Raw genomic sequence first — 25241 nt, forward strand, 5'->3', positions numbered from 1 at the left:
TAAAATTTCATATTTCTTTGCAAGAGCTTTTGATCTCATGCATGAAGAAATGCGCTTGGTTTCCTATTAGGATATTTAGACAAGAACCTACTGCGGCGGGTAAGCGAAATGTGGCATTACGCATTCAAAATCATAATCATTTATTAACAAATGTACCTAATATTGATTGTAAAAACACAGTTCGAAAACTCTGTACACTCATAAAACAAATATAGAAGTCATCAACCTAAGTTCCAGATACAATATATACATACTCGTATCTACATACGTAAGTCATTCAAGTAGAAGGTGGTCACGGCCAGGTTACGGTCACGTGACCATGTGTAAGGGGAATCACAATGAAATAGCAGAGTAGGAAAAAGCGGCAAATATTCAAATATCGATATGTATTTACTTAGGTTTAAACAATGTTTACAATAAGGACAAGGTTTGAATTAGGTATTAATGACGATTTTTTTAATGTCCTGGCGATACAGTGCTTCAAATGATCTAGATTTGCAAACTATGATTTCGCTTTAAGCTCGTGGCTTAGTAGCAAGTACCTACTGTCCAGTTGGCTGGCCCCTTCATTATCATAATCCGACACTTCCAGTCGTTTAACTGACGAAGCCGGTGGGAGACTAAGAGAACCGTGTCAAGGAATCTGTATTTAATACCTGCGCTTAATACTACATACCTATATTTTATAAAACTTATCCACCTTGCAGATTTTTGTTAGTACTCTAATAAGATACAATATTGTGGACAGAATTAGAAAGATATGACCCGAACCTGATAATTAGCCTAAAGAAACCATATCGATAGGATAGCAAAAAAATAATTAAGAATAGGTATGTCCTATCTTTATAACACATCAAATATTACGGGAGACGAAAATGTTATTGAAACGAAATGAAACATTCGCGCACATTCTTGACACTTGCTAACACATTAAAAACACTCCGACATTAGCGGGCGGCCAGCTAACAGATGTGTTTGCGAAGTTAAATAAATGTATGATTACAAAATTACTCGATCACGAAATCCAATGTAAACTTCTCAGAATTTTTGGTCATTCAAACAGTGTTATTACATGTACCTACCTACCCGTATGTTTACATACGCCGCATGCAAATGGTGGAAAATTTCATAAAAGTGTTTATTTCAGAATTCAAGATATTTGTTAGAGCTTTGTTTTTATAATTTGCTCTTTTTATGAGTAAAAACCTAAAAAAACTGTATTTTCTCATTCACTAATTGTTTATTATATATATCCAATGGAACTCATTGGACAGTCTTTTTATTTTACGTAGGTACGTAGGTATATTTACTTACTCTCTCAATTAAAATTATGCCAGCTATTGTACCCGCGTCAAAATCATTCATACATACGCAATCATAATTGGCGATTATCTCAGGACATTGACACAATTTCAATGCTTTGCAGCTTTTCTTCGTGATCCAGTTCTCACAATAGTGGCAAAGATCAATGCAGTAGACGAGAAATTTCTCGCTATTCTAATGTTGCAACATTGCAATCAACGTTTAACCGTTAACGTTAAAATCATATAACATTATTTGATTAACTTTTATTCATTTATTTAGATACGGAATTCTTACCATCACTACGTTCCACATACGTAGGTACCTACATAAAGACATCCATTTAACACCCTAACTGCTATATTAATATAAGTAGGTACTTAATGGAAAGGTTTAAGTTTATCCTGACGACAGTCGCTACATATATTTTAGCGATAGCAGCTACTCTTTGACAGTATTCAATAACATGGCGTTGGCATTTGAAAGGCAGAGAGCGTGGGTAGTGTAGCGGTTTTTCATTATTATTGTTATTTTTTATCATTACTCTGTTATCACACGTAGAGGAACACGCCTGGTGCCATTCGCCAAGTATGTAACAAATTGATTAATTTGAAAAAATAGAGCATTGGGATAAATATAGATATTTAATACCAAGTATTCAAGAATGTGTTATAGGTACTTAGTAAAAGTATAAAATGTATACTTATCAAAAGTAAGTTGGCCTAGTTAAGTAGGTATATTATGTGGATAATTATTACCTACGTTCCATAACCACCGACGTCTTCTTTATTTCGTCAAAAAAGCATTCACATAATTTCATTCATAACCAGCGCTCATTGATTCTGTAAACAAAACAAGATTTCACTTTTGCAAAGTATTTATAAATATCCGCAATTACCTACCTACATACGCCGAGGATTACGTGTTATACTTATTTGATAATGACTGTGTTAGAATTTCGTTCTTTACAATCTACTTTGCCCACTGATGGGCACAAGCTTCGCTCTGAAATACCAAGATAGTTTGCCACATCGGACAAGTGCGAGCTCTCATGCACAAAGGCTTTCTTAAGACACGTTTTTCGTCACGTTTAAAGCAACCCTACCTAATTAATTTGTAATGTGAGCATCATAAAAAAATGTTTCCAATATAAGCATATATGAAATTTTGCCTACAGTTACGCTGTTTTGTACATATTGTCCAATTTATATTTGCAGGAGGTAGAAGAATGGGCGCGCAGACAGAGCGGGCCCATGGTGAACCCCTCCTTCGAGCCCGATGACATCGCACCACACAGGTAAACAGTGGATAACTTTCATCAACACATTAAATATACCTAAAGCTATTTAATTAGATATCATGTGACAGAAATTTGGAGTCCTGGAACATAGCCCATCCCACGCCTGCAGGTTAGGGCAATGGCAAACAAGTTTTCAACGCCAAACTCAGGCTAGGCTTAACAACTGCTATCCAATGATAACGTAAGCATGTTGGATTACTCGCCGTTTTCTTCGAAGCGCGGATTGTCATAAAAGCCATTAGCGAACAACCACACAACTTAATTTTGTAGAAGTGTTAAGAGTAGGTAAGTCTTATGGCCATGTCTGCGCCATATATTACGAGTGTTATGTATTATTTTCCGTATTTATCTAGAGCTTTTATACTTTGCAAGCATTTATATAGCAAATACGTCATTAGTTCTTAGTTTAAAGTGTAGGTGTGTACGTGCGTGTCACGTCCTCTGGCCGAGCCCGCTCCTCCATTTCCTCCCAATCAAACCACAGTGACGTCAAGGCATAATTGCACATTGTACCTATTTAATGTCGGGCCCACTAGTAATGCTAATAGCCTTATAATAAACTAATGGTACGCTCTACAATAAGGACAATTTGTTTCAAAGGTGAACAACTAGATCGTTTTTAAACGGCCCACCCATTTCCGGATACCTGAATGATTGTAAATGCTTATAACAATTTAGTTTTTGATATAATTAACTTTCATAAATTTAATAAAAAAAAAATTATTCAGGCAACATGCAAACACATTAGCTACATGGAATATAGTAAAGAACACATTTTGGTAAATAATTAATAACGCTTTATTATAAAATAGTAGGTACCTACTTACTCACAGTAAAGTGGATAATTATACAATTATTGAGAGTCTTCTAAAAGGTAAAGGTAAAGGTCTGTAAAAGATTAATATACTAAAAATGTAAAAGACCAATAAAAAAAGTTCTGAAACGTCTAAATTAGGTATTGTATTTTATAGAAATATTGAAATTACCGGTAGTACCTATTCGTTATTGCAAACAAGCGCGCTACTTCGCATGGAGAAATTTAATTTCTTCGAATATCGGTACGTACCTACATACTCGAAGCTTGCTAAAACAGTAAAATTTACTTTCGACGATCACACAAGACATTCTATTAAATCGCCGAGGACCTGGCTGCACGCGAACTGGCACTTATCCTCTAGCAGCTAAATATTTTGAATCAATAACGCAAACCAACGGGCCCGTGTTCCGTCTCCTAGCAATATAAAAGCGCAGTCGAGGAAAACACTGAAAGCCGCAATTGACTTTTCACCTTAAGTGAGAACACTGTTATGTACAGTATACAGTGCAAACGTTTGTTTTTTGAAATATTTTCTTTCTTCAGGAGTGTAGTGTGATGAAACTATGAGCTACTAAGTTATTAAACTTTAAGGTTACAAACGGAACAGGGTTAAATGAAAAGCTAATTGTTTATGTAACGAAATCACATAACCGAGTGCGGTTGTTTAAATATGTAGCGAGAAATGTGTACGATCGATAAACGGGTGTTTTACACACGACAAATGTTTTACACATTTTCTTAGTATTGTTAGAGGATACGAAACATTCATGAGGTAGGTGTGTGATTTCATAACCTACTTATGGTTTAAAATTTGTTTACCAGTAATATCCTAATTAAATGGAATCTATGGATCAACTCCACACAAATTGAATAAGTCACATGATTGAATATTGATTACTAATGTTTTTTTTCTAAGTACCGAATTAAAGTAAGCTAAAATGGTTAATTTAAAAAAATAAGGCTGGTCGGTGTTGCGACCTAACTTAGTTCGTAAGAGTAGCAAACTATCGGGAGCCGTCCTGTATGAGGTGGCTTATAATATACCTATTTCATATTTTTTTTACGTGCACTTCATAGTATTTTCTACATATCGTAAGTACACTTTTCTGCTTTAAACTTGCCATAAAATGTGACTCTCGTTGTTATCAGTTTGTCTCCGGTGAAAGATGAGAAGAAGAGGCCGGGGGACAAGGGCATCTTCCTGGTGAACATGAAGGAGAAAGACCTCCAGGAAGAAGAGTATGAGCCCTACGAAAACCGCGTCGTCGACCATCCAACCACGTAAGTACCTTACACAAAAATATACATAACCTAATCTACTAATTTATCTCGTTAGTTTCAAATATATTTTAACTTTAACTAAAAAGATTTACGTTCTTAGGTACGTTAGGTACCTACTTATTAGGTACATTACCTACGTAAAGTAACGTATTTATAAATTTGATTATTTCAGTATTGCTTAGTTCATTGATTTCTTGTTATTTTAAACAAAAATCAAATAAATGTATATTACTTTCTTTTCATATTGATTTCTGTTTTGAGTTACATGTTAGGTTAGGTTAGGTTAGGTTAGGTACCTACTATGTAAATTCCGTCATTCTATTACCTTTTTTTCCTGTCATTTCCTTACTTCCGCAGAACATAAGACTTTATTAAATATGCATGACCTTTGCTTTACTGTAGATTAAGTTATAGATAAAGAAATACGGTACGGTATAGCGAGGTGATATAATTTGGCGTCCTAGTATAGGGGTCGAGAGTTAAAATCCTGGGCTCCTGATTTTTCGAAAATATTTACATTTAGAAACTTATCAAGTAGAATTTAATACATTGTTTTAACGACAAATAATTACTCTAGAAGGAATCTATACACCTCCCCCTTCATGACATCTTCAAGTATGTTTAGTTAAATGATTATCGGCACTCGTCCAGCCCAGTGTGGTGGTTGACCATTATGGAGTAAATATTATGAACACTGAAGATTTAATGTTTCGATGATGATAATTGATACCTATCTAATTGCCAAGCAACATACTATTTTTTGGAAACCTTATAGAACTTAAAATTACGATAATACAGAAATGAATAAATTTTCTCAGAAACTCTTTACAAGGCATCTTATTTTGACCTTCGGTGAAACTTCAACCAGTACCTTGACCTGAAGAATACAGGTACATACCTACATAAGTGTCATAAATTTATAGCTCATTGTCCGATGATTCAACCGTTGGCCTCAATAACACTCGTTTCCTCTTCCTGAGTACTGAGCAAGTAGCCCATACGTGGGGAACTCAAGGACTTTCCTGCTAAATTATAACCATTTTAAGATATATTTATGTAAAGGTTAAATAACAAAATCGTCGCTGATCTATTTACCTGTTGTATACCTTAACTCAGTATACTTTAACACAGCGATATCCAGATAGGTAATCAATAATGAAAGGAATTGTCTATCTTCGACTCTATGAGCCAATAATAACAGCCCGAGAATATTCAAACAATTAATTTAACAATCACCAGAGACTCACAAACACTAACGTAGGTGGAAATACTAGAATATATACAAGTACTTAGATTTATCTAAGATTCCCAGCCAAGTCTACGCTACTATTTGCGATTGTCAATCGATCGGCACTATTATTACTTACACAACCATTGTTAATTACACAGGGTACTTTAAGAAATGGATGTGTTTTTAAAGACGTCATCAATTGTTTGTTTTATTTTTATCAGACACTACTACTAACTGTACCAAGGATTTTCCCAACATCATTTGAGACATTCCGGCGTAGTAATTTAGAGCTTATGTTATTTCCCGCCGGTCCAGGCATTGTTATTGTTCCAAAGATTTAAGTATATTCGACAATGCCTGGATTATCGACATTGGAAACTTCGAATTTACCTAATATGTAATTCGCTTTTATGCCTACGCCGCTCTGATTCACATAATATTCTCAAGAAGTTATCTACTCATAGAACTAAAGGTGTTAATGTAATGTTAATTTCAATAAACATTTCGTGTTTCGATCAGGCCGCCAAGGTCACACGACTCCACCACGCATAATGAATACTCTCTGAGTAATTCGCTTCTAGGGTACCTATAGGTAATTATCGCCGCAGCGGCTCATGCATATTATAGGACCCGTTTCCATAACGATGAAATCACAAATAAAGTCGACAAGTAAATTTTCAACGAATGTCAAATTTATTCTAATCATAATGAACAAATGCATTAAAATGTTAATTAAGTATAACTATATAGGTACCAACTAAGTATATATTTCTAAACCTACCTATATAGATGCACTGGCAGAAATCTTGATAAGTACCTATTATGTAACTTTCTTTTTCTTTGCTAAAATATCCAAATCCTTATATATCCTATTACTCATAAGTTGATGGAAATGTTCGTATTCAACTCACACGCGATCATAGCGATGTCCAAGGAAGATTTGCAAGTTACAAGGCAACTTAAGTGTTTTAAGGACTTGCCGACTGACCAATCCGTGATCTGTTTGCAAATTCTACTTTTGGAATTGGGTAGGTATATATGATATGATTTTGTCAGTAAACAAGAGGTTTTCTTTTTTAATTTGTGCTTTTTGACAAAATAGGAAATAAATACGCCCTTTCATTTATATTTCGAGGTGCACTCTATCAGACGCTTTGAAAGGTATTTAAAAAAGATCGAGCGTCAGAACCCCACGGTCCTATCGTTTCTACGCCAAATAGCAGAAATATTTAGCCTCGACTGAGACTAGCATATTTCTGCAGTTTGCGTATTTCTGCGTCGGTAGCCACAACACCAGCCGCCCTAAATGAAAGATGAAGAAGGTAAGGTGCCATTGTGTGAACGCAAGTAGCATCCCACACAAGACATCTCACATTCTTCCAAGGAATTAAAGTCAAACCGTCTGTACTTAGTTATGAAAAGTAACATTAACAATAAAAATTAATATTCATTTCCAGAAACACTGAGACGTTGCTGCATTTGTTGAAAGGCAGCTTAGGGACCGGCATCCTGGCGATGCCGCACGCGTTTGCCAAGTCCGGCTACGTGGTGGGCGCCATCGGCACCATCGTGATCGGCGTGCTGTGCACCTACTGCATCCACGTGCTCATAGATTCGTGCTACGTGCTGTGCAAGAGGCGGAAAGTGCCATCATTGACGTACACGGCGGCCGCTGAAGCCGCACTCTCAGAGGGACCAGACTGGTGCAAGGCCTGTGCGCCTTATGCTGCGTGAGTTAACTTTTCTATAGTACCAATCTTATCTTACTTTAAAACCTTATAAGTTTTTGGATATGTGAGGAGTCATAGACAGAAGTGGGTTTGGTAACCTTTACACATTATAATTAAATATTATTACTAGGTAGATATATATTTTTACGTATTTGCCTACCAATACGTAAAAATTAAAATGTTTAAATGTCACGTGTCTTATTGATATATGCAATTAGTTCTCGTCTTATAGTAGGTATTCTTGGTAGAAGGAATAATACGCAGTTTCACTCAATTAATGATCTTCCATGTTGATGAATACCTACAATGAATATGATTAAATTTCAATTAAATATATCGTATTGCATTAATTGTACTACTATCTACTACATTCAGATACATTAAGGTGGGAGTACCTACATACTTTCAATTTCTACTCGCTTAATTTACAACCTTATGGAACGCGCTATTGGAAATTATTAACTGTAATTTCTCAGAATTGTCGAAGGAATGACAAATATACGATATAGTAGTTGCAGTACACCGATTATAATGGAGGTTATAAAGTGAAAATCCATGAGTTAGGACCACACATAATGCAACCCGCACTCTCTAGGTCAGCGGGGCTCAAGGCACGGACACGCTGCACGCATCATGCAGTAATATATAATGGTCGGTTTCTCGATTAAATGTATTCGCGATTTATGATCCCCACTCTCTTGACATTCTCAATACGCATATACTCTACCTCATAGAAGTATTATTATCTTGTCTCTGGGTCTCTCGGGAGAGTAACGAGATACTTTTTCACTGTTGCAGTATCAAATTACTGAGCGACCACATTTAGTCAATCATATCCATAAAATCAAACAATCAAAACAAAAAATGCAATTAAGAAAACATTTATGTGTCTGAAAAGAAGTTTTTATAAAGGGTGTTGCAGTATCTTTCAGTATCTTTCAAATGATAGTATAAGGATTCAAATGATAGTAATGACAGAACAGGAGCCTATTGTTACTTAATCATGTCTGTGATAAATATACACATACAAAGTTATATATGTACACTTAGTCACTTAATAACAGATTGAGACAATGTAAACTTGTAAGTGACACTAAGGAGGTAACACACGAGCGACAGTCAGTTAATACAAGGCTCAACACACGCCGCGAGCGTCAGTGATGGTCGTCGGCTGTCCGCCGCGGCCGGTCGTCGACCGCTGACGACAGTCGGCGACAGTCAATGGCGCGAGCTACGGCTATTATATTAGCACTATTACATTCCTCATTCTGTTGCAGGCATGTGGTGAACGCTTTCTTGCTCATCTACCAGATTGGTACCTGCTGCGTGTACGTGGTGTTCGTGTCAGAGAACATCCAATTCGTGATGATCAAACAATTCGGGATTCACGTGGCCGTAATGGAAGTGATGCTTTGGATCCTACTTCCTCTGATTCTCATCAACTGGGTCCGGGACCTAAAATACTTAGCACCGTTCTCGGCGATCGCCAATGCAGTCACGATTGTCAGTTTTGCAATCATCCTGTACTATATCTTCAGACAGACACCGACCTTGGAAGGAAAAGTTCCCGCTGGAAAAATCGGCGACTTCCCACTTTTCTTTGGAACAGTACTCTTCGCGCTTGAAGCCATTGGTGTAGTAAGTTATTGTAAAATTTAAAAGCTAAATTATATTACCTGCTGGTTTAAAAGTTTTCGACTTGTATCTTCTATCATAAAAATCACGTATTTAGCTTATTAAATTTTGAGCACTAAATGTAAAATTAGTATACTTTTTAAAGTTTTGGACTACACGCTGACTTATAAGACAAAATATGTGTATCTGAAAATCTTGAGTAACAGTATCTATAATGATTTTTGCAGATTTTGCCATTGGAGAATGAAATGAAGACGCCCAAAGACTTCGTGGGCAAGTTTGGAGTCCTGAACCGTGCCATGATCAGCATCATCATACTATACGTTGGAATGGGACTTTTCGGTTATCTGCAATACGGGATCAACTCGAAAGGCAGTATCACACTTAACTTGCCCTCTGAGACTGAAACGTTAGTATTATGAATTTCTTGAATTTTTTTGACAGGTACTTATATCATGGTTTTCTTTATAAAGATAAATGGGGACAAAACAAAATCATATTTGCTATAATTTTTAAGCAGCCTTCGTAGCAATTTACCTATATACTCGTAGGTACCTACTATGATTAATAGGTAGATAATTCTTATCAACTATCAAGATCTTATTTTGTATGGAATGTCCGAAGTATGAGAATAATCTCAATAACAAATTTTAGCTCTTTATTTGCTCTCTCTCCAAAGTTACGACTTAATTACAGTTTGGCTAGCGTGGTCCAGTGCCTGCTAGCTTTCGCCATCTTCGTCACACACGGCCTCGCCTGCTACGTGGCTATCGACATTCTGTGGAACGAGTATGTCGGGCAGCGCCTCCTCAACAGCTCTCACAGGCTGATCTGGGAGTACGTGCTCAGGACCATCATAGTATTAGTCACATGTGAGTATCACGTGCGTATTTCAAAATAAATTAAAATTTGCTTTGCAAGAGAATTTGTTTCTAAAGAGTACTTTTTACAGTCGGAATAGCTGCGGCCGTACCCGAATTGGACCTATTCATCTCTCTCTTCGGTGCCCTGTGCCTCTCGGCTCTCGGCCTGGCCTTCCCAGCCTTCATTCAGAGCTGCACGTATTGGTACTACGTGTCCCGTTCGGAGAGGATCCGCATGATCGTCAAGAACACCATAGTCGTCATCTTCGGCGTGTTGGGGCTCGTGGTCGGCACCTGGACGTCGCTCGAGGGCATCATCGTGAAGTTCTCCGGCGGCGCCTACAACCCCGTCGTGAATGCGACTGAGGCCACCTTCACTAACGACACCACCTTCGCACCTTGAAACCGGTCTGCCAGGATAGTGTCAGTGCCATTATGTTATAGAACCGTCCGTGGCATAATTTTAAGTACAATGTAGGCATATATGGTGGACATCGTCAGTTCAGTGACGAGCTTCGAAGTTCCATGGTTTGCGTCGCGTCACAACTGTGCTTTTTACTATAAAGGCGAGCTTCTCAGAAGCTGGAGATGTAGATGCCTACTTTTTACTTAGGAATAACATTTGATAATTTTGTGTTTACCACGCTTTTATTAGCTTGACCTGTATGTATGTATGTAACGGAATCTTTGAACTCGATTTTTACCCACTTTGAACGGTCCGATTAATTCAAAATTTTGAACAATCATCAAGAACCGATGACAATACACGATTTTAATAATTTTATCCCATTCTCCACATCAGAATCGTCAGGAATTAGGATTAACCATTTCCCTTGTGCGATTTTAGCGTGGTTTTTAGTTTTTTAAGTATAATATTATTATTTTTATAAGTAGGTATGTAACTGCTTTATGTGCAACAGTTAAAATGTATTTTTAAGAAATGTATTTTATGATTGTTGAGTGATTGAACTTTAATTATTACTAAGTAGAAAATGACATGTACGGCGTGAGGACAAGGAAGTAAATACATTCATATAATATTTATGTGAAAAAATTGGAATAAGTACATTCTTTTGACGAAAACCTAAAGTGAAAAAATTATTAAGTTACCAATTTGCACTACTATCGTTTATTAAGGTTTTTCTACACCAACAACTACCTTGCCCCGGGCGCCAACATACAATCTACATAATTACTAAATTATATTTATAATTACTTTTATAAGGTTTAAGTAATTTTACTAGAGAAATTATGGAAACCTACAATCCTATGACAGTGAGATACTATGTCAAGTGAAGAATGGCATTTTGTTAGTGTAAGTACCTAAGGTAAAAGTACAATAAGAACATAATAATGTACAAATATTTAGCCAATAAACAATAATGTGTAAACACAGAACAATTTATTGTCGTTTAAGGCAAATTATAATAAATCATAATTATCTATTGTATGACCTCGCTAAATTTGTTACCGACATGATTTTATGATTGTTTTGGAAATGTGACCGGACAAAAATATGTTTAAAACAAATAGCAGCTGCCAATGTATTCGTAGTACCTATGTATGTTATGTTCATTCACTTCATCTTTGTTCATGTTACTAAAAATATATATTATACTATATCGTTTTCGATAACAGCTATTTGATTCAATCAATGGTTCGCGTAATTAATAAACGTTGAAAACTATTTGAAAGTAGTATCAATTTTTCTGTCGCCAATTCGTAAACCTTCTCTTTTAGAGGCTACTTTAATTACCATTGTATTAGTCTCAATAAGTACTCGTATGTGGGGGACTAGTATGGTAATAATATTCTAGTGCAAGAGAAGACCGCATTAAGATCCATTGGCCAGTGAGCTGTCCGCAATTGCCAACGAGCGTCCGGTCACGACGGATATAATCTGTGATGTTGATAGCTATAAATATATTTATTAGGAATTTATTTTTGGTTAATTATGTTGTATAACTGATTATTTTGTGATGTGTTTTACACGTCGGTGATATTGTGCTCAGAGCGATGTTATGGGGTCTAATCCCACATTATTAAATCGTAATCTAACATTTGAGTTTTTTATTTACTTACAAATACCCAATTTCAGCCAAATAAATAAAACTTTATGGTGATTTGCGTTAAATTTCAAAATCAAATAATATAATACGATATGTTATAGTGTGTAGTTCTTATAGGTTATCCTTAAGTAAATGTCATAAATTAAAGTCAGAGTAGGTTTTAAAACAATATTATTTTTATCAAAAACAAAAGATTCCCAATAACTACACATGCTCGTAAAACTTACATAATAACATTATTATAATATGTTTTAATTAGAAACAATTGTGTCTTGTACTGAATACTTAGACAATACCGTAATAACATATATTTAAAGCGTACTTTTATAAACAAGAGCTGTGTAAAGATTTTCTCCAAGTTAACTCACAGGAAAGTTTTAACTAGAACTACCGTAAATACCTAAGAGATATTAATGTTTAATTTACAAACATTCCATACGGCGGCAGCATCGGCGTAGTAAGGATCTATTCCTTATTATTGAATAATTAAAACATATTTATCAAAAACTGCTGTACTAAAACTAAACTGTTGTACATTGTTTAACCATGACCATTTTAACGTAACTTTGGCCTACAACCTTTAAAATTACTCGTTATACTACTTCTACCGTTTATAACACTAGCTTCGGCTGAGTATATAAAATAATTGGAATGCTTAGATAAACTATGAATAAAGGCAATAATATTCTAATATAAAATTAACTAAAAAATAACTAGAAACATTACTTTTAAAATCTTATCGTTAAAATCCTATTAAGTAATAAATATCAAAGGCACAACTTAATTCGCTAAATTTGTACTTCCATATTTCTTACAATAAAGTTTTAAATGTAAGCAATAAAATTTAAGTGTGAGTGAACACAGCAGCTCATAGCCAATCGCAAGATAGCACTGCGAGTAGTCTCCTAGATCAGACACTAATGCATCGCAGCCCTCAACGTCTAGTTGGAATGCCTCACCTGTGCTCTGAACAGCCACCTTTCACAACAAAGTGGATTCCTTACATCAGTTTCGGGGACTGTCAATGCAATATATGATAAAACCAATATACAAGGTTTAATTCTGCCTAAACATGATTGTTACAATACATATTAAAAGCCGAAAATAACATTTTAATTTCGAAACATTCAAGTATACGGACTTCCACATAGTGATTTCTCGACGATGTTATGATGTAACAGTTATAGGTAATATGTAAAACGACCGAAATTAGGCCAAGAAACCAATATAATTTTATATATTGAACACATATTTAATGTACATATTATAATGCGCAACGCTAGTACTTGTACCACAAGCGAGTTCAATCTACTTGTTTAAAAGTTTATTTCTAGGAATCACCACAGGTCTCTTGTTGGACATTATTTTTTTACAATATAACATTTTACAATAGCACTCCTCATAAACTTAATCAAAACTAAATATTAATTAAGTCACCGACATGGATTTTGATTTACATTTTATTCCAGATGATGTATAGAAAACAATATCCCCAAAAAGCGTTAGCTGTTATGTAACTTAGATAAATTACGTTTAATAATACCAAATTTTAGTTTAATTTATTTTGTGGTACAGACTTATAGAGTAACATTTATAGTAAATTATTTGTGAGACAAAAAGGAGAAGAGGTTATAGATCTAAGGTAATAGGTCACATGACGACTTTTCTATATCCTTACAAAAGTTTAAATTAGTATTAGAATTTACTTATTAGGTAAAGCGAGCCCAAAAGATCAAATGTAGCGAACTTCAAGTAGCAGCTACTCGTATATCACATTATGACTGTTAGCAACTTGACACTGAAATTATTAAGTTTCAAATAGGATAATTAATATGACTGCTGGATTCAGACTCTATGGTACATATCGCTATATACTACTCTGCCGTCGTAGTAAAAAAGGGCACAACAAACATTTTGTAAGTATTAGGAAAATCGAGTTTAAAGCATTTTTTGGTTTTTGGCGTAAAATACACAATACTATTTTTTTCCAAAATGTTAAAATGAAAATAGTTGCATTTTAACGAATTTTAAAACGTAATTGAATTACAAGATTGAAATTTAATATTACCATGCGTGATTGGATGTAAACGCATAACTGATAGTTGTGACTTATCTTAATAATAATAAGGTTTAGTATTGGTAAATATTTAATAAAAGAGCACATTTGCCACATATTATATAGTCCTTTAATATTTAACGTAACATAGTTGTCTTTTCAATTAATTTAACTAACAGTACAGAGGTAAAAAATCTTTGAGATGTGATCTTTTCACATACAAAAACATAAAAATCCTGTCTGTTGTGCCCTTTATGGTTATTGTATTTCTGTTTACCTTGTTCGAAAAAATGTGCAATTTTTTCTTTCTGATTCCAAATATAATATTTCAAAAAATGTTAGTTGTGTCCGTTTTCCTTACGACGGCACAAATATAGTAAGTTAGTTAACATAAATAGCTGACAAGTTTGTAGCAAATATATTACAGTGTCTTACATATTTAATAAGCCATATAACAAGTTACGAACAAGCTTTAACGCTGCTGAGGTAGGAACATTTGGCGCCTTAAACTATTACACATAATCGCTTAATCATGCCTTTAAACACATCGCATTATAATCGCTAGAGCATTCAGCTGGCAAACAATTCGCTTTACACGATCCATATCTAAAAATACATGCAATATGATCAGAATCAGATAATATTTAAGCAATACACGTTTATTTATATTTTATCTCAAGCATTGACTATTCTATTTCATTAAAATTATAATAAAATAAAGAAATAACACTTGTGAGCATAATTATGTAATTTATAATTCTTAAAGCTAATATAGTAAGACATAATTAGGGTAATATGAAAGAAACAGTAATAGATATAATGAAAAGTGTAATTAGTAAGGCACATCAAGAAGTACAACATAATTCAGAGCAAGAGCGTCGTCCGATAATTGATAAGCAGGACAATGTGTCTTCATGATTGCTATATAAAACTAATCATGCCATAGGGACGTTTAATCAATAATGCGTACAGTCAAATATTACGTTTACCAAGACAAAGTGTGGTCGGACTGCACTCTTTTATAACGCATGTAGTGATAATGACCACAAAAAGATATATTCACTACTGCTTTAAATACATAATGAAACTAAGGAAAACAACGTACAAAGCAATTAAGTTACATTTTGCTAACTAAACATCCAATAACATATTGCGTTTTAATTGCACTTAGAATTTACTATATTAGTAAATATTTTATGTACTTACTAATTAATCACAGATTACATACGCAATTGCTGTATTTGTACCTTACTGTTCCATTTTCCTACCTTATATCATGATCATACTGATGGCTTATTCATCTCCACTCGAAAATGAAAATTCTCGCAATGTTTAAGTTATTTTATTAAAAGTTTGTTAAAAATAGTCTAAAATTATCTTTTTAAATGTAAAATAATAATTTAATTGATATGTATGAAGTATGAATAATAACAAGTTTTGATGTTACTTGTACAACCATGATATAAATGCGTAATCGCCTTATTTCTAACCCACCTTAGAGCCCTCGCCGACGATAGCATTAAAACGTGTTGCCACGGCCCCGCCGTCATTTACTTCCTGGCGTCATAGCCTGCTAGAATCGCCCGGAGAGCGGTCCGCAATTTTTCATTAGTCTGCAAGTCTTCCTTGATCAAGATGTTGCGGCAGTACGGACATTTCTGAGACTCTGTTCTCTCAAAAGCGAGCTTAATGCAAGACTGAAATATAAATGTTAATTCATTAACTAAGTGATTGTATCAATTCCAAGCGAAATCTACTTAAAATATTTTTTTCCAGCAGTCCACCTGATGGTAAGTGAATAGTGTCGCTCATGGACATCTGTAATCAACCCCAGATAGGATTAGATATTCCTACCCGAGGTCGGCCACAGATGCGCCGCTACCCCTGAGGACTAAGCTGGAACCCTTCAAAGTGGAACACAGCAGCGGCGCACTGCTGTTATTAAGTAGAAATAGGTGTGTCGGTGGTGCCGCCGGAGTCGAATCACAAAGGGTTCTACCACCTTCACATAATAAATCTAATTTTTGAAACTGGTAGATTATAAGTATGCTGTAATCTATCCAACGGATGGGATTATTGTTAATTTTATATTGTATTCATGTGCAAATATAGGTAGAAAGCAAGTGAAACAGTTCCATGAAGAGATACTGATCAAAGAAGTAGTAATAAAATAATGTACATGTGAACCTACCAAACAGAAGTTGTGCAAGCAAGGTGTAGTGACTGGATTTACAGCAACTCCTTGACAAATAATGCATCGGAAAACTTCTGTCACATGCTCAATGAAATCCTGTAAAAATAAGTTTTTAAAATTCTTAAGACTGAAGTAATAAATACTATAAATAGTGAACCACGACAAGATTGATACAAAGTTTCTCTAAAAAAGGTTTTAGGCCAGGCTTAACAACAAACTACTAGTTTATTTATGACTATGATGTGAAGGGAAATGATACCTGCTTGGTCTTCCTTTCGCAGACCTCAAGACATTCATCCCATAGTTTAGAGTTAATTGTGTCAGCCTTAATGGCACCAATCTCGTCGGCGCCGAGTGCGCTGTTGCTATTCTCCTTGCTCTGTTCACTTTTCAGTGGCGATTTGTCTTTAGGACTCTTGCTCTTTTGATTTTTTATCATGTCAGCAATTTTCGTATTCTGACTTCCTCTAGTAACTTTTTTAGATGCTGTAACAACATAAAAAACTTTATAAAATAACGAAAACTATTAAGAAACCAAATATTAGTGCGTAGTAATGTTGTCCTTTACTTTTTGCAGGTGTAATGTCGCTCTTTTTAACTTCTGTCTTTAGTTTCTTGGCCGGGAGAGAGTCGTCAGATTCACTGGGCACGTTACTTTCCTGCAAAGCCCTCTTTCTACCGCCTTTCGTGGTTTTGGCGTTGTTCTTCTCTTTAAGCACTTTCTTCTCTGCTTCTGCTTCTAGGTAACCATCTGGGTACTGCGGAAAAATATTTTTACATGGCACTTTAACATTTTATCGTGATGACACAACGATTAATTCTCTGTATATGGAAATTGCAGTTAATTAGTTACTTCTACAAATAAAAAGAGCCATTTTTAAATCTATTCATTATTAAATATATTATACATACAATAATGGGATACTGTTTTGCGCCAGACTCCCACGGTGCTGGAGCAGGATCATCCCGCCTCAGTAAATACTTCCACACACGATACCCTGACAAACCCTTCTCTTGATAGTACTTCACCACTTTGTAGATGCCGTCATAACTGAAATCATTGAATTAAAATGAAAAAACGATTAAAAATGTTTATGGCTTATACTTTCGCTATTATTCAAATTTCTGTAGAATATAACACAAAAATAGTTAACTTTTCTCTTGCCTATTGTTATAATTAGGTAAAAAACACAGTACTTAGATTTGTAAAATTAACATTTCAATTTAAAAAACTAACCGCAATCCTTCCTTAGGCGCATATTTAGGGAAGTGCTTCAACATTTTATAGGATCTAGCAACTCGCACCGGCTTGCCTTCCTTCCAGTCGTCGCCCGCATCCGCCCCAGACTCGTTCAATTTCACGGCACAATTGCGTGCTAAAGCTCTAAGGAAATCACAATAAGAAAACTCATGTGAATTATTTAATAAGAATAAAAGCAAAATAACTATTAGAAATCAATTTAAGGTAACGGTTCTAGTGTAAAGGCACGTTAATATATAGAGTTACATCAATATGGTGGGAGGAAAATGAAATATGACCTTTATAAGGGATGCCTACCCACTAAACACCCCCTTACAGGCTTTGGTCCTCGGGGACTCCACAACCGACGTCGGGTGGCGACATCTTAGTGGAGAAAAAGAGGTGCTAGCAGTGCTCTAACCCACTGGAAGGTTGAAACTGGTGGTGTCATCGGTTGGGGGATTGATTAATTGGGAAGATGATCATTTCGGAGAGAAGTTCTCTCTTCTGGGCGGGCGGAGTTGATCCAAATCCGAAGAAAGTTTATTTGGAACATCGCTAAACATTTCCTGGTAATTATAACGGGACGGAATGGGGGCAGTGTAGTCCAGTGCCCCTCTGATAAAAAGGATTGGGGGATGGCCACGAGGGATTGACCCCAGTATTGTACTATTCAACTTCAATATTACAGACAGATAAAAGACCGGTTAAGATAAGATTAATTATTTTAATAAGTACTAAGGTATAATAACTGACTTGTTTTCTCTCGTGAGCGTCTGGTCGTAGGATTGTTCGGCAGTCCTCTTGTTGCCCGATAGATCCCGACCACCGCTTCCCGTATATGTAAACTCATCACCGCGATCCACATCGTCTTCGTAACCACCTGTAACACATATTTAGTGTCAGTAAATTGATATGTTAAATTATCTCAACTAACAATAAAACAGTGCGAATTAATAACCTTAACTAGACAGCAGGAAACTGTTGGGTTCAGTGTGCATTGAGTTGGTTGACCGATACCAATAAGGAGAAGCTATGTCCCGCATGGTCTACAAAATGCAGATTTATAATACTTAAATTTATTTACATATGCCCATATGTTTACTACTAACCAGATAACACAATGCTGTAAGCGCCTTCCACATCTCGACCATGTATGCCCGAAACTGGCGGTCTGTGCACACCTGATTCTGAAAGCTAAATACAAAAACACTTTTATTAATAAAGTATTTTACTGTTATAATTATTATCTGCAACACGTTTTACATAAATATTCACCTGTATCCTAAATCGCCAGCGCATGCCGACCTCTATCCCTGGAATCGGTCCGAAATGATTGGGTGGCATTGCGCATGTTTTTGTTTTACCTGTGAATTGTACAAAAAGTTAATAACAAGTGTATGCTTTTGAATATTTAGGACATTTTATACATATTTCTTTTTATGAGTAATTAAAACTTTTGTTCTACAGCCATATTATGGTAATTAGACTGTAAGGAACTAATTTTTATTTGAATGCAAAATAAAGTGACAGATGTAGTTGTTTTGGCCCTTATACTATTATATGGTATTTGCATAGTAAGAATTACACAACTCACCAACACAAGCCATCCCTCGTCCCCAGTCCCTCTCGCTTTTTGCACTTTTTGTACTTTTCTTAATTTGCTTAGCAGCGCCTGGAGCTATGACGTCATTAGGGTCCCTTTTGCATGAGGGACAGTACCAGTCTCCTTCAGGCACTTGTGTCAACGGCGGCGAAAGGCATTTCATGTGGAAACCATTATTGCATTCGTCGCATAACAGTATCTGTAACGTAACAATTGTCGAAAACTTTAACTAATATGGTACAAGCATAATTATAAACTTTCAATAATAAGGTAACTGACTCATGTTTATATTTTAAAGTACACACATGAGATAAATAAATAAAAATTCAAGAGCATTACGCAGGTATAACCAATTGTATATTTACAAACTTATATATATGTAAAGTTCTCCATGTGTATACATAATGTACTTACACTTCCATCGTCTTCTTTGCCAGAACATAAGTAGCAGCCGCAGTCTTTACAGCCTACGTCAAAATCGTCGCGACACGTCAAACAGTTTAACGGTCGAGACCCTGAAAGTGAAGCATGCTAACTAAAATGTACATTACACTCAGTTTCTTTGATATTTTGACAAGTAGATCAGCAAACAATGATATGACTGATACTCAATGATAGCTTAATATAAGCTTCCAGCAAATAAAATATACTCATTCATACCATAGATTAGTAGTTCATACAGTAAAATGCTATAAATTCTTACATAGCTGCTTACAAACAATAGGAAAAACTGTACTATATAAAGAAACTCACTCTTATCTGGTATAGTACACATTTTCTTGTTGTATTCATCTGTCCTCAACTGTAATGGTACTACATCTTCTATTAAAAATATTTTATCATGCACTCTGACCGTGGTATCATGTTGAGGTATTGCATCTGATCCTAAGTACAATGTGCCAAGTAAATTGTATCCATTCCTTATCTTTAATATCTTGTCGACTTTAAAATCATACCTGAAAAATAGGAATTTAATTGTGTTATTTCAAAATACACTACTTTTATGAAAAATCAAGTGCGATTAAATAGTTCCATCTAGCTAGCCTACACAAAATAGAACTTGTCATGTTTTATGAATGTTAATTACATTAATTTCTAGATACTGTAGCAAGTTATTGTACTTACCAACTACCTTTTTGTAACGGTTCCTCAATATTATGATTAATCATATAAGTTTGTCCTGTGTTTAAATCGCTAACATCAACTGTAGTTCGTGCCCTGGGCCTTATATCTTTAAGTTTACAATACAGGTCATTTTCATCACTAAAAGAGATACAAAAAGGTTACAATTTAAAAGGTACCAAACACACTCTCCCGTAAAAATGAAGGAAAAGGTGCAAAATTAATACGGTCAATATGTTTTAAACTTTATTGACTAACTGTTTAATTACAGCTAATAGTGTAATGTAGGGATGTTTCTATTATATGATTATTTGTTAATTACATGCATACTCAAATAAATACATAGTTAAATACATGCATTTTCACTGCACTAAAACATAATAGTTAACAGTCGCAACTAACATATAATGGAATGTTAATCATGAAATTTACAATAAAATTTCCATACTGTATTCATGAATTTTGTATCAATTTAAATACATAAGTGATCATGGACAATTGTTTTAATTACAGGTAATGAAATTCATAATAATTAGGTGGTTTTTTGAAAAAATATGTGACTCATATTAAACTAAAAACTCTAATATCAAAGACAAACACAAGAAAGGGATAAATTGTATTTAACAATGGTGCATTTAGCTCGGCTCCACTAGTGTGCAACTTTTGCATGCATATTACTGACCCATAAACACATAATCACTGAACATATTAGATAAAAAATATGTCACACAGTTAGTATTCATTTAGCTTACCAATAATGAAAAGTGTTAAGAGAAACAGTTAAAAAAATCCTTTATCCCATATTAGTCATCATAAAAATATACTAACTCAGTATCTAATTGTACTTTAAATAGCAAGTTTTCATCTGTTATCAATGATTTCCTGGTAACACTTTCTTTGGTGGTTTGTTTTTTGGACTTTGGTGTCTTACTAAAATGCTTGGCTATTCCATTTGGCTTTATTTTTGGACTCTCACTTATAGGTCCATCGGTGGAACTGGTTACATCATTTTCTTTGTTGCCACTTTGCTCTGAGCCATTTTCATTGTCGAGGTCAGTTTTAAAGGTGGTAATTTCCTTTTCAGCATTAGGATTAAGTACTATTCTAACTATCTTTGCTTCTAACCACGCACCACTTTCACTGTCTCTTGTATCTATTAAGTCTCCAATGGCATATAAAGTACTTTCGGCATCTATAAATGAAAATTTCATTATGAAAAGTTTATAGAGATTTTAAAGATTAGCTGTTACCATAAATTACCTACAAAAGTATGATATTAAAAGTCTTTATGTTCTTTTTTTCGAAGTAGGTCAATAAAAATATGTAAGTTCTACCTGTATACATTTTTTCTTTATTATCACTATCATCTTCAACTTTCTTCTCCTCACTAATTTCAGGAACCTTGTCTGTCGTGGTCCCATCATCTGGTTGTACTTTAACAATGAGTTGAATAACATCATTGAGTTTAATGTTATAATCGTGGAAAGTATATCCATTCTCTAACTGAAAATAACAATATAGATGTATCATGAGGACGCTTGAAGATAAATAGTGTCTGATAGTGATATATTTTATTATACAATCACATCTTATGTATGCAATAAGTGAGACTAAAAAATAATCGCTTAAGGCCTTAGGCACTCTAGAATTTTCGAAAATTCGTATTTTTATTTTTTTTACACCAAATGCTACTGTTTAATTATGCCACAAAATATTATGTCTGGGAAAAACCTGTAAGTACTCCATTTTCGTATTTTCGTACAAGACCATCAGGTCTGCAGCGAGTTGCGAGCAGGTTTATGGCAGAAGTTATTCAAAATATTCCTAGCTAGGCTAACGAGTTTGGCCTTGTCAAAATGCAACGCAATAAAAGAGCAGGATGATAATCTAGAAGGCCAATTGTATGGTGCAAGCATCACCGATTGAAGGTATCACAAAATTATTTATGATTCTCTACTACTCATAACTTTAAATTTATCTCAAATCTGCATTTTTTGAGTTGGCCGGGCTCAAAATTGAAACAATTTTCCGATTTGAAACTTTGAATATACCTTTGTCAATACAGTATATGGAAGTACATAGGATTTTTTTTATCTTGCATTATTCATTAGTTATTAACAATTATCTGGCGAATTTTTCACTTTCTGAAGTGGAAAGTCAAGCGCGCCATATGGCCAAAAATCAATATATCAGAAATCAATCCTACGTACTGCTCTAGCAGTTATTATATATAATCGAAAAAAAATTGGTTTATTATAATTAATAATACGGGAGCTGTTAGTCTGGCCGTGAACCCTTAAAGACAAGGAGACGTCATGGTAAAATCACTGCACAGCCACTATGTCACTATGAATTGTTTTGAACAAAAATATATTAAGCAGTCACTGAGTTATATAAAACATCCTGTTTTAGTAATTCTGATTTATTTTATAATATTTCTGAAAAAAATCCTCAAAACACTTATATTTTTCGGCTCCTAGAGAGGACTAAGGCCTTAAGTCAAATTCACAGAAGTCAGAGTCACTTCACATATAAATGACATTGCATAGCAAGATTTCACCTACAACAATACATTTACTCTGTGCAAAAAATGCAAACATTTACATTAATTGATTAATAGTGTGCGTGCAGTTAACCTATAATCAAGGTATTACTGTATAGTCTAATGCTATAATTATTTAATGGCCAATAATTTGATATTCTCGATATCATTGTTTACTGGTTCACATTTAAGAAATGGATATTATACCATACATGTGGCCAAGGTATACAATGTACACAATAAGGATACTGAATTAAATCTAAGTTTGCACAAACACAGGTCATTTGTAGTTTGTCAATTAGTTTTAGATTATGCAATAAAAATTATTATCAATTGTATTGAAGACTAATCAAAATATCCGTTATAATTTAAATATTGATATGGAGTGACTTGAAATAGACCATGCGTCTATCTAACATACTCTATACCCTGTACCACCACCCACAGCCGAAGGAACTACTATTTATATATAGGTATAAGGTCGAATCTGTAAATATTTAACCCCATTAAAAGAGATAATCTCACTATTGTTGATACGTATTGCATATCCAAGGCCGTGGCAGTGGTTCCGAGAACTCCAACGAAAGTTAAAACCAAACTGTATTCTGTACAACTTCAGCAAATAGTGCTAGGTAATATTTTCAGATACCAACATCAAAGCATAATAATTGAAAATATTTTCTTCTTACCAGTTTTCCGCCATAAAAAAGGCGTTGTAACTTAGGTTGTATGCTGAACTTTTCTTTTATTATCCTGCGAAGCTGCTCTATCTTAGTAAGTTTGGACTCCACAAATACTATCTTATCTGGTTCGCCGAACACTCTTACGCGTACGTACATGATGAAATAAAACTAGAATTCACTTTTAATTATCTCTATCTATCATCAATAATTCTTAAATAAAATTTGTTCAATGGTCTATGTTGAACGGTTTGGATTTTCATAAAACAGACGTAGAAATTGGCGCGAATTATGGTGAAAATGACACAAATCTTCACAGATAAAACTCAAAGCCACAGTTAATGAAAACTCGATATCACAAAGTGTTTACACAGATAATTAAACTTTTTCAACAAATTCTACAAACAATAGTCGTACGACCAAAAATACCTTCGCAGGGTTTTAATTTAAAATGATTTCTTTTTTGTGTAATCCATGACAAAATGAATGTCGTAAAACTGGTGCTTAGCCATTATATTGCATAAATCCGGCAAATAATGCACAGAGACAGCCAGAGAGAGATAATATCTTTTATTCTTTGGTATTCTGCCGTATTACCGAAAAAAGGCACAACTGAAATTTATTGGTAAATTCTATTATATTCGGAATCGGAATATGCCTGATTTTTTGTGGATTTTTAGCTACAAAATTAACAGTGATAGCATAAGCTTAAAGGGCACAACTGCACCATTTTTTAAGTTTTATTACAATAAAAGGGCATATTGAAAGATATGATTGTTATTTCACCTTTTCATTTTTAATACATTTAATTGAACAGACGTTAACTGACGTTAAATATAAAAGACTTATGTGGCAATTGTGGTTATTTTTTTCTACGAATACTTTAGCAATTAATTTAGAAAGAAAAGTCACTACTGGCAGTTATGCCCTATCTATTTACCCCTATTATTTATTTCTAACAATTATACATTATCAGTATATTATATATTATACAATACCACTGCAGGGACATAATAAAATACACATCAAAAAGTATAAAATATAAATATTACGAACTAATTCTAATATTTACTATATGTATTTAATCTAATTATTTACAGTGAAAAGGTACAATCGAGTAAAAGTGCCTTTTCATCGTAACATTTTAAATTTTTACCCAATTTTTTATTTTGGATTCCGCTCACCATTGGTAAAAGTGTGAGGATCCTGGGAGTTGACATATTGTGTGACGTGCAGCACCGGGGTCATTTGGACATTAAGGCCAACTTGGCATCAATGAAGCTGGGCGTCTTGAACAGAGCGAAGCGGTACTTCAGTGCGGGGCAACTCCTTCTGCTTTATAAGGCGCTAGTGAGACCCCACATGGAGTACTGCTTCCATATCTGGACAGGGGATCTCCAACACCAACTTAATCCACTTGACTCCGTGCAGAAACGCGCGGTCTGAATCGTCAACGACCCGATGATCTCCGATCGGTTAGATCCTTTACGTTTGCGGAGGGACATGGGTTCCCTTTGTGTGTTCTACCGACTTTACAATGGTGAGTGTTCCGAGGAACTATTTGACCTGGCGC

The 25241-nt window shown here is 34.7% G+C and overlaps 2 protein-coding genes across 2 annotated transcripts in view; one reads left to right on the plus strand and one right to left on the minus strand.

The window, feature by feature from the left end:
- LOC140743745 (proton-coupled amino acid transporter-like protein acs) overlaps nt 1–12219 on the plus strand; it is a 58683-nt gene extending 46464 nt beyond the window's left edge. Inside the window, exons 2-8 of the mRNA XM_073075293.1 lie at nt 2520–2599; nt 4569–4700; nt 7389–7661; nt 8939–9299; nt 9524–9705; nt 9993–10168; nt 10249–12219. Of these exons, the coding sequence (XP_072931394.1) occupies nt 2520–2599; nt 4569–4700; nt 7389–7661; nt 8939–9299; nt 9524–9705; nt 9993–10168; nt 10249–10562 (1518 nt within the window). The 3' untranslated portion in view covers nt 10563–12219. The remainder of the gene's footprint in view (nt 1–2519; nt 2600–4568; nt 4701–7388; nt 7662–8938; nt 9300–9523; nt 9706–9992; nt 10169–10248) is intronic.
- A 163-nt stretch (nt 12220–12382) lies between these two features.
- Nucleotides 12383–23940, minus strand: LOC140743743 (E3 ubiquitin-protein ligase UHRF1). The gene is made up of 16 exons (XM_073075292.1): nt 23678–23940; nt 21781–21949; nt 21275–21638; nt 20450–20587; nt 20078–20280; nt 19739–19839; nt 19316–19523; nt 18997–19085; nt 18831–18915; nt 18475–18601; nt 17716–17862; nt 17391–17529; nt 17047–17236; nt 16738–16964; nt 16476–16574; nt 12383–15981 (listed from the first exon to the last, which is right to left on the minus strand). Exons 1-16 carry the CDS (start codon nt 23825–23827, stop codon nt 15835–15837), a joined length of 2583 nt encoding a protein of 860 aa, XP_072931393.1. The 5' UTR covers nt 23828–23940; the 3' UTR covers nt 12383–15834.
- Nucleotides 23941–25241: the final 1301 nt, after the last annotated feature.

This window comes from Epargyreus clarus, unplaced genomic scaffold (genome assembly GCF_041222505.1).
Source record: "Epargyreus clarus isolate Ecla_fem2 unplaced genomic scaffold, WU_Ecla_fem_2.2 ptg000007l, whole genome shotgun sequence".
In the NCBI taxonomy this organism is placed as follows: domain Eukaryota; kingdom Metazoa; phylum Arthropoda; class Insecta; order Lepidoptera; family Hesperiidae; genus Epargyreus; species Epargyreus clarus.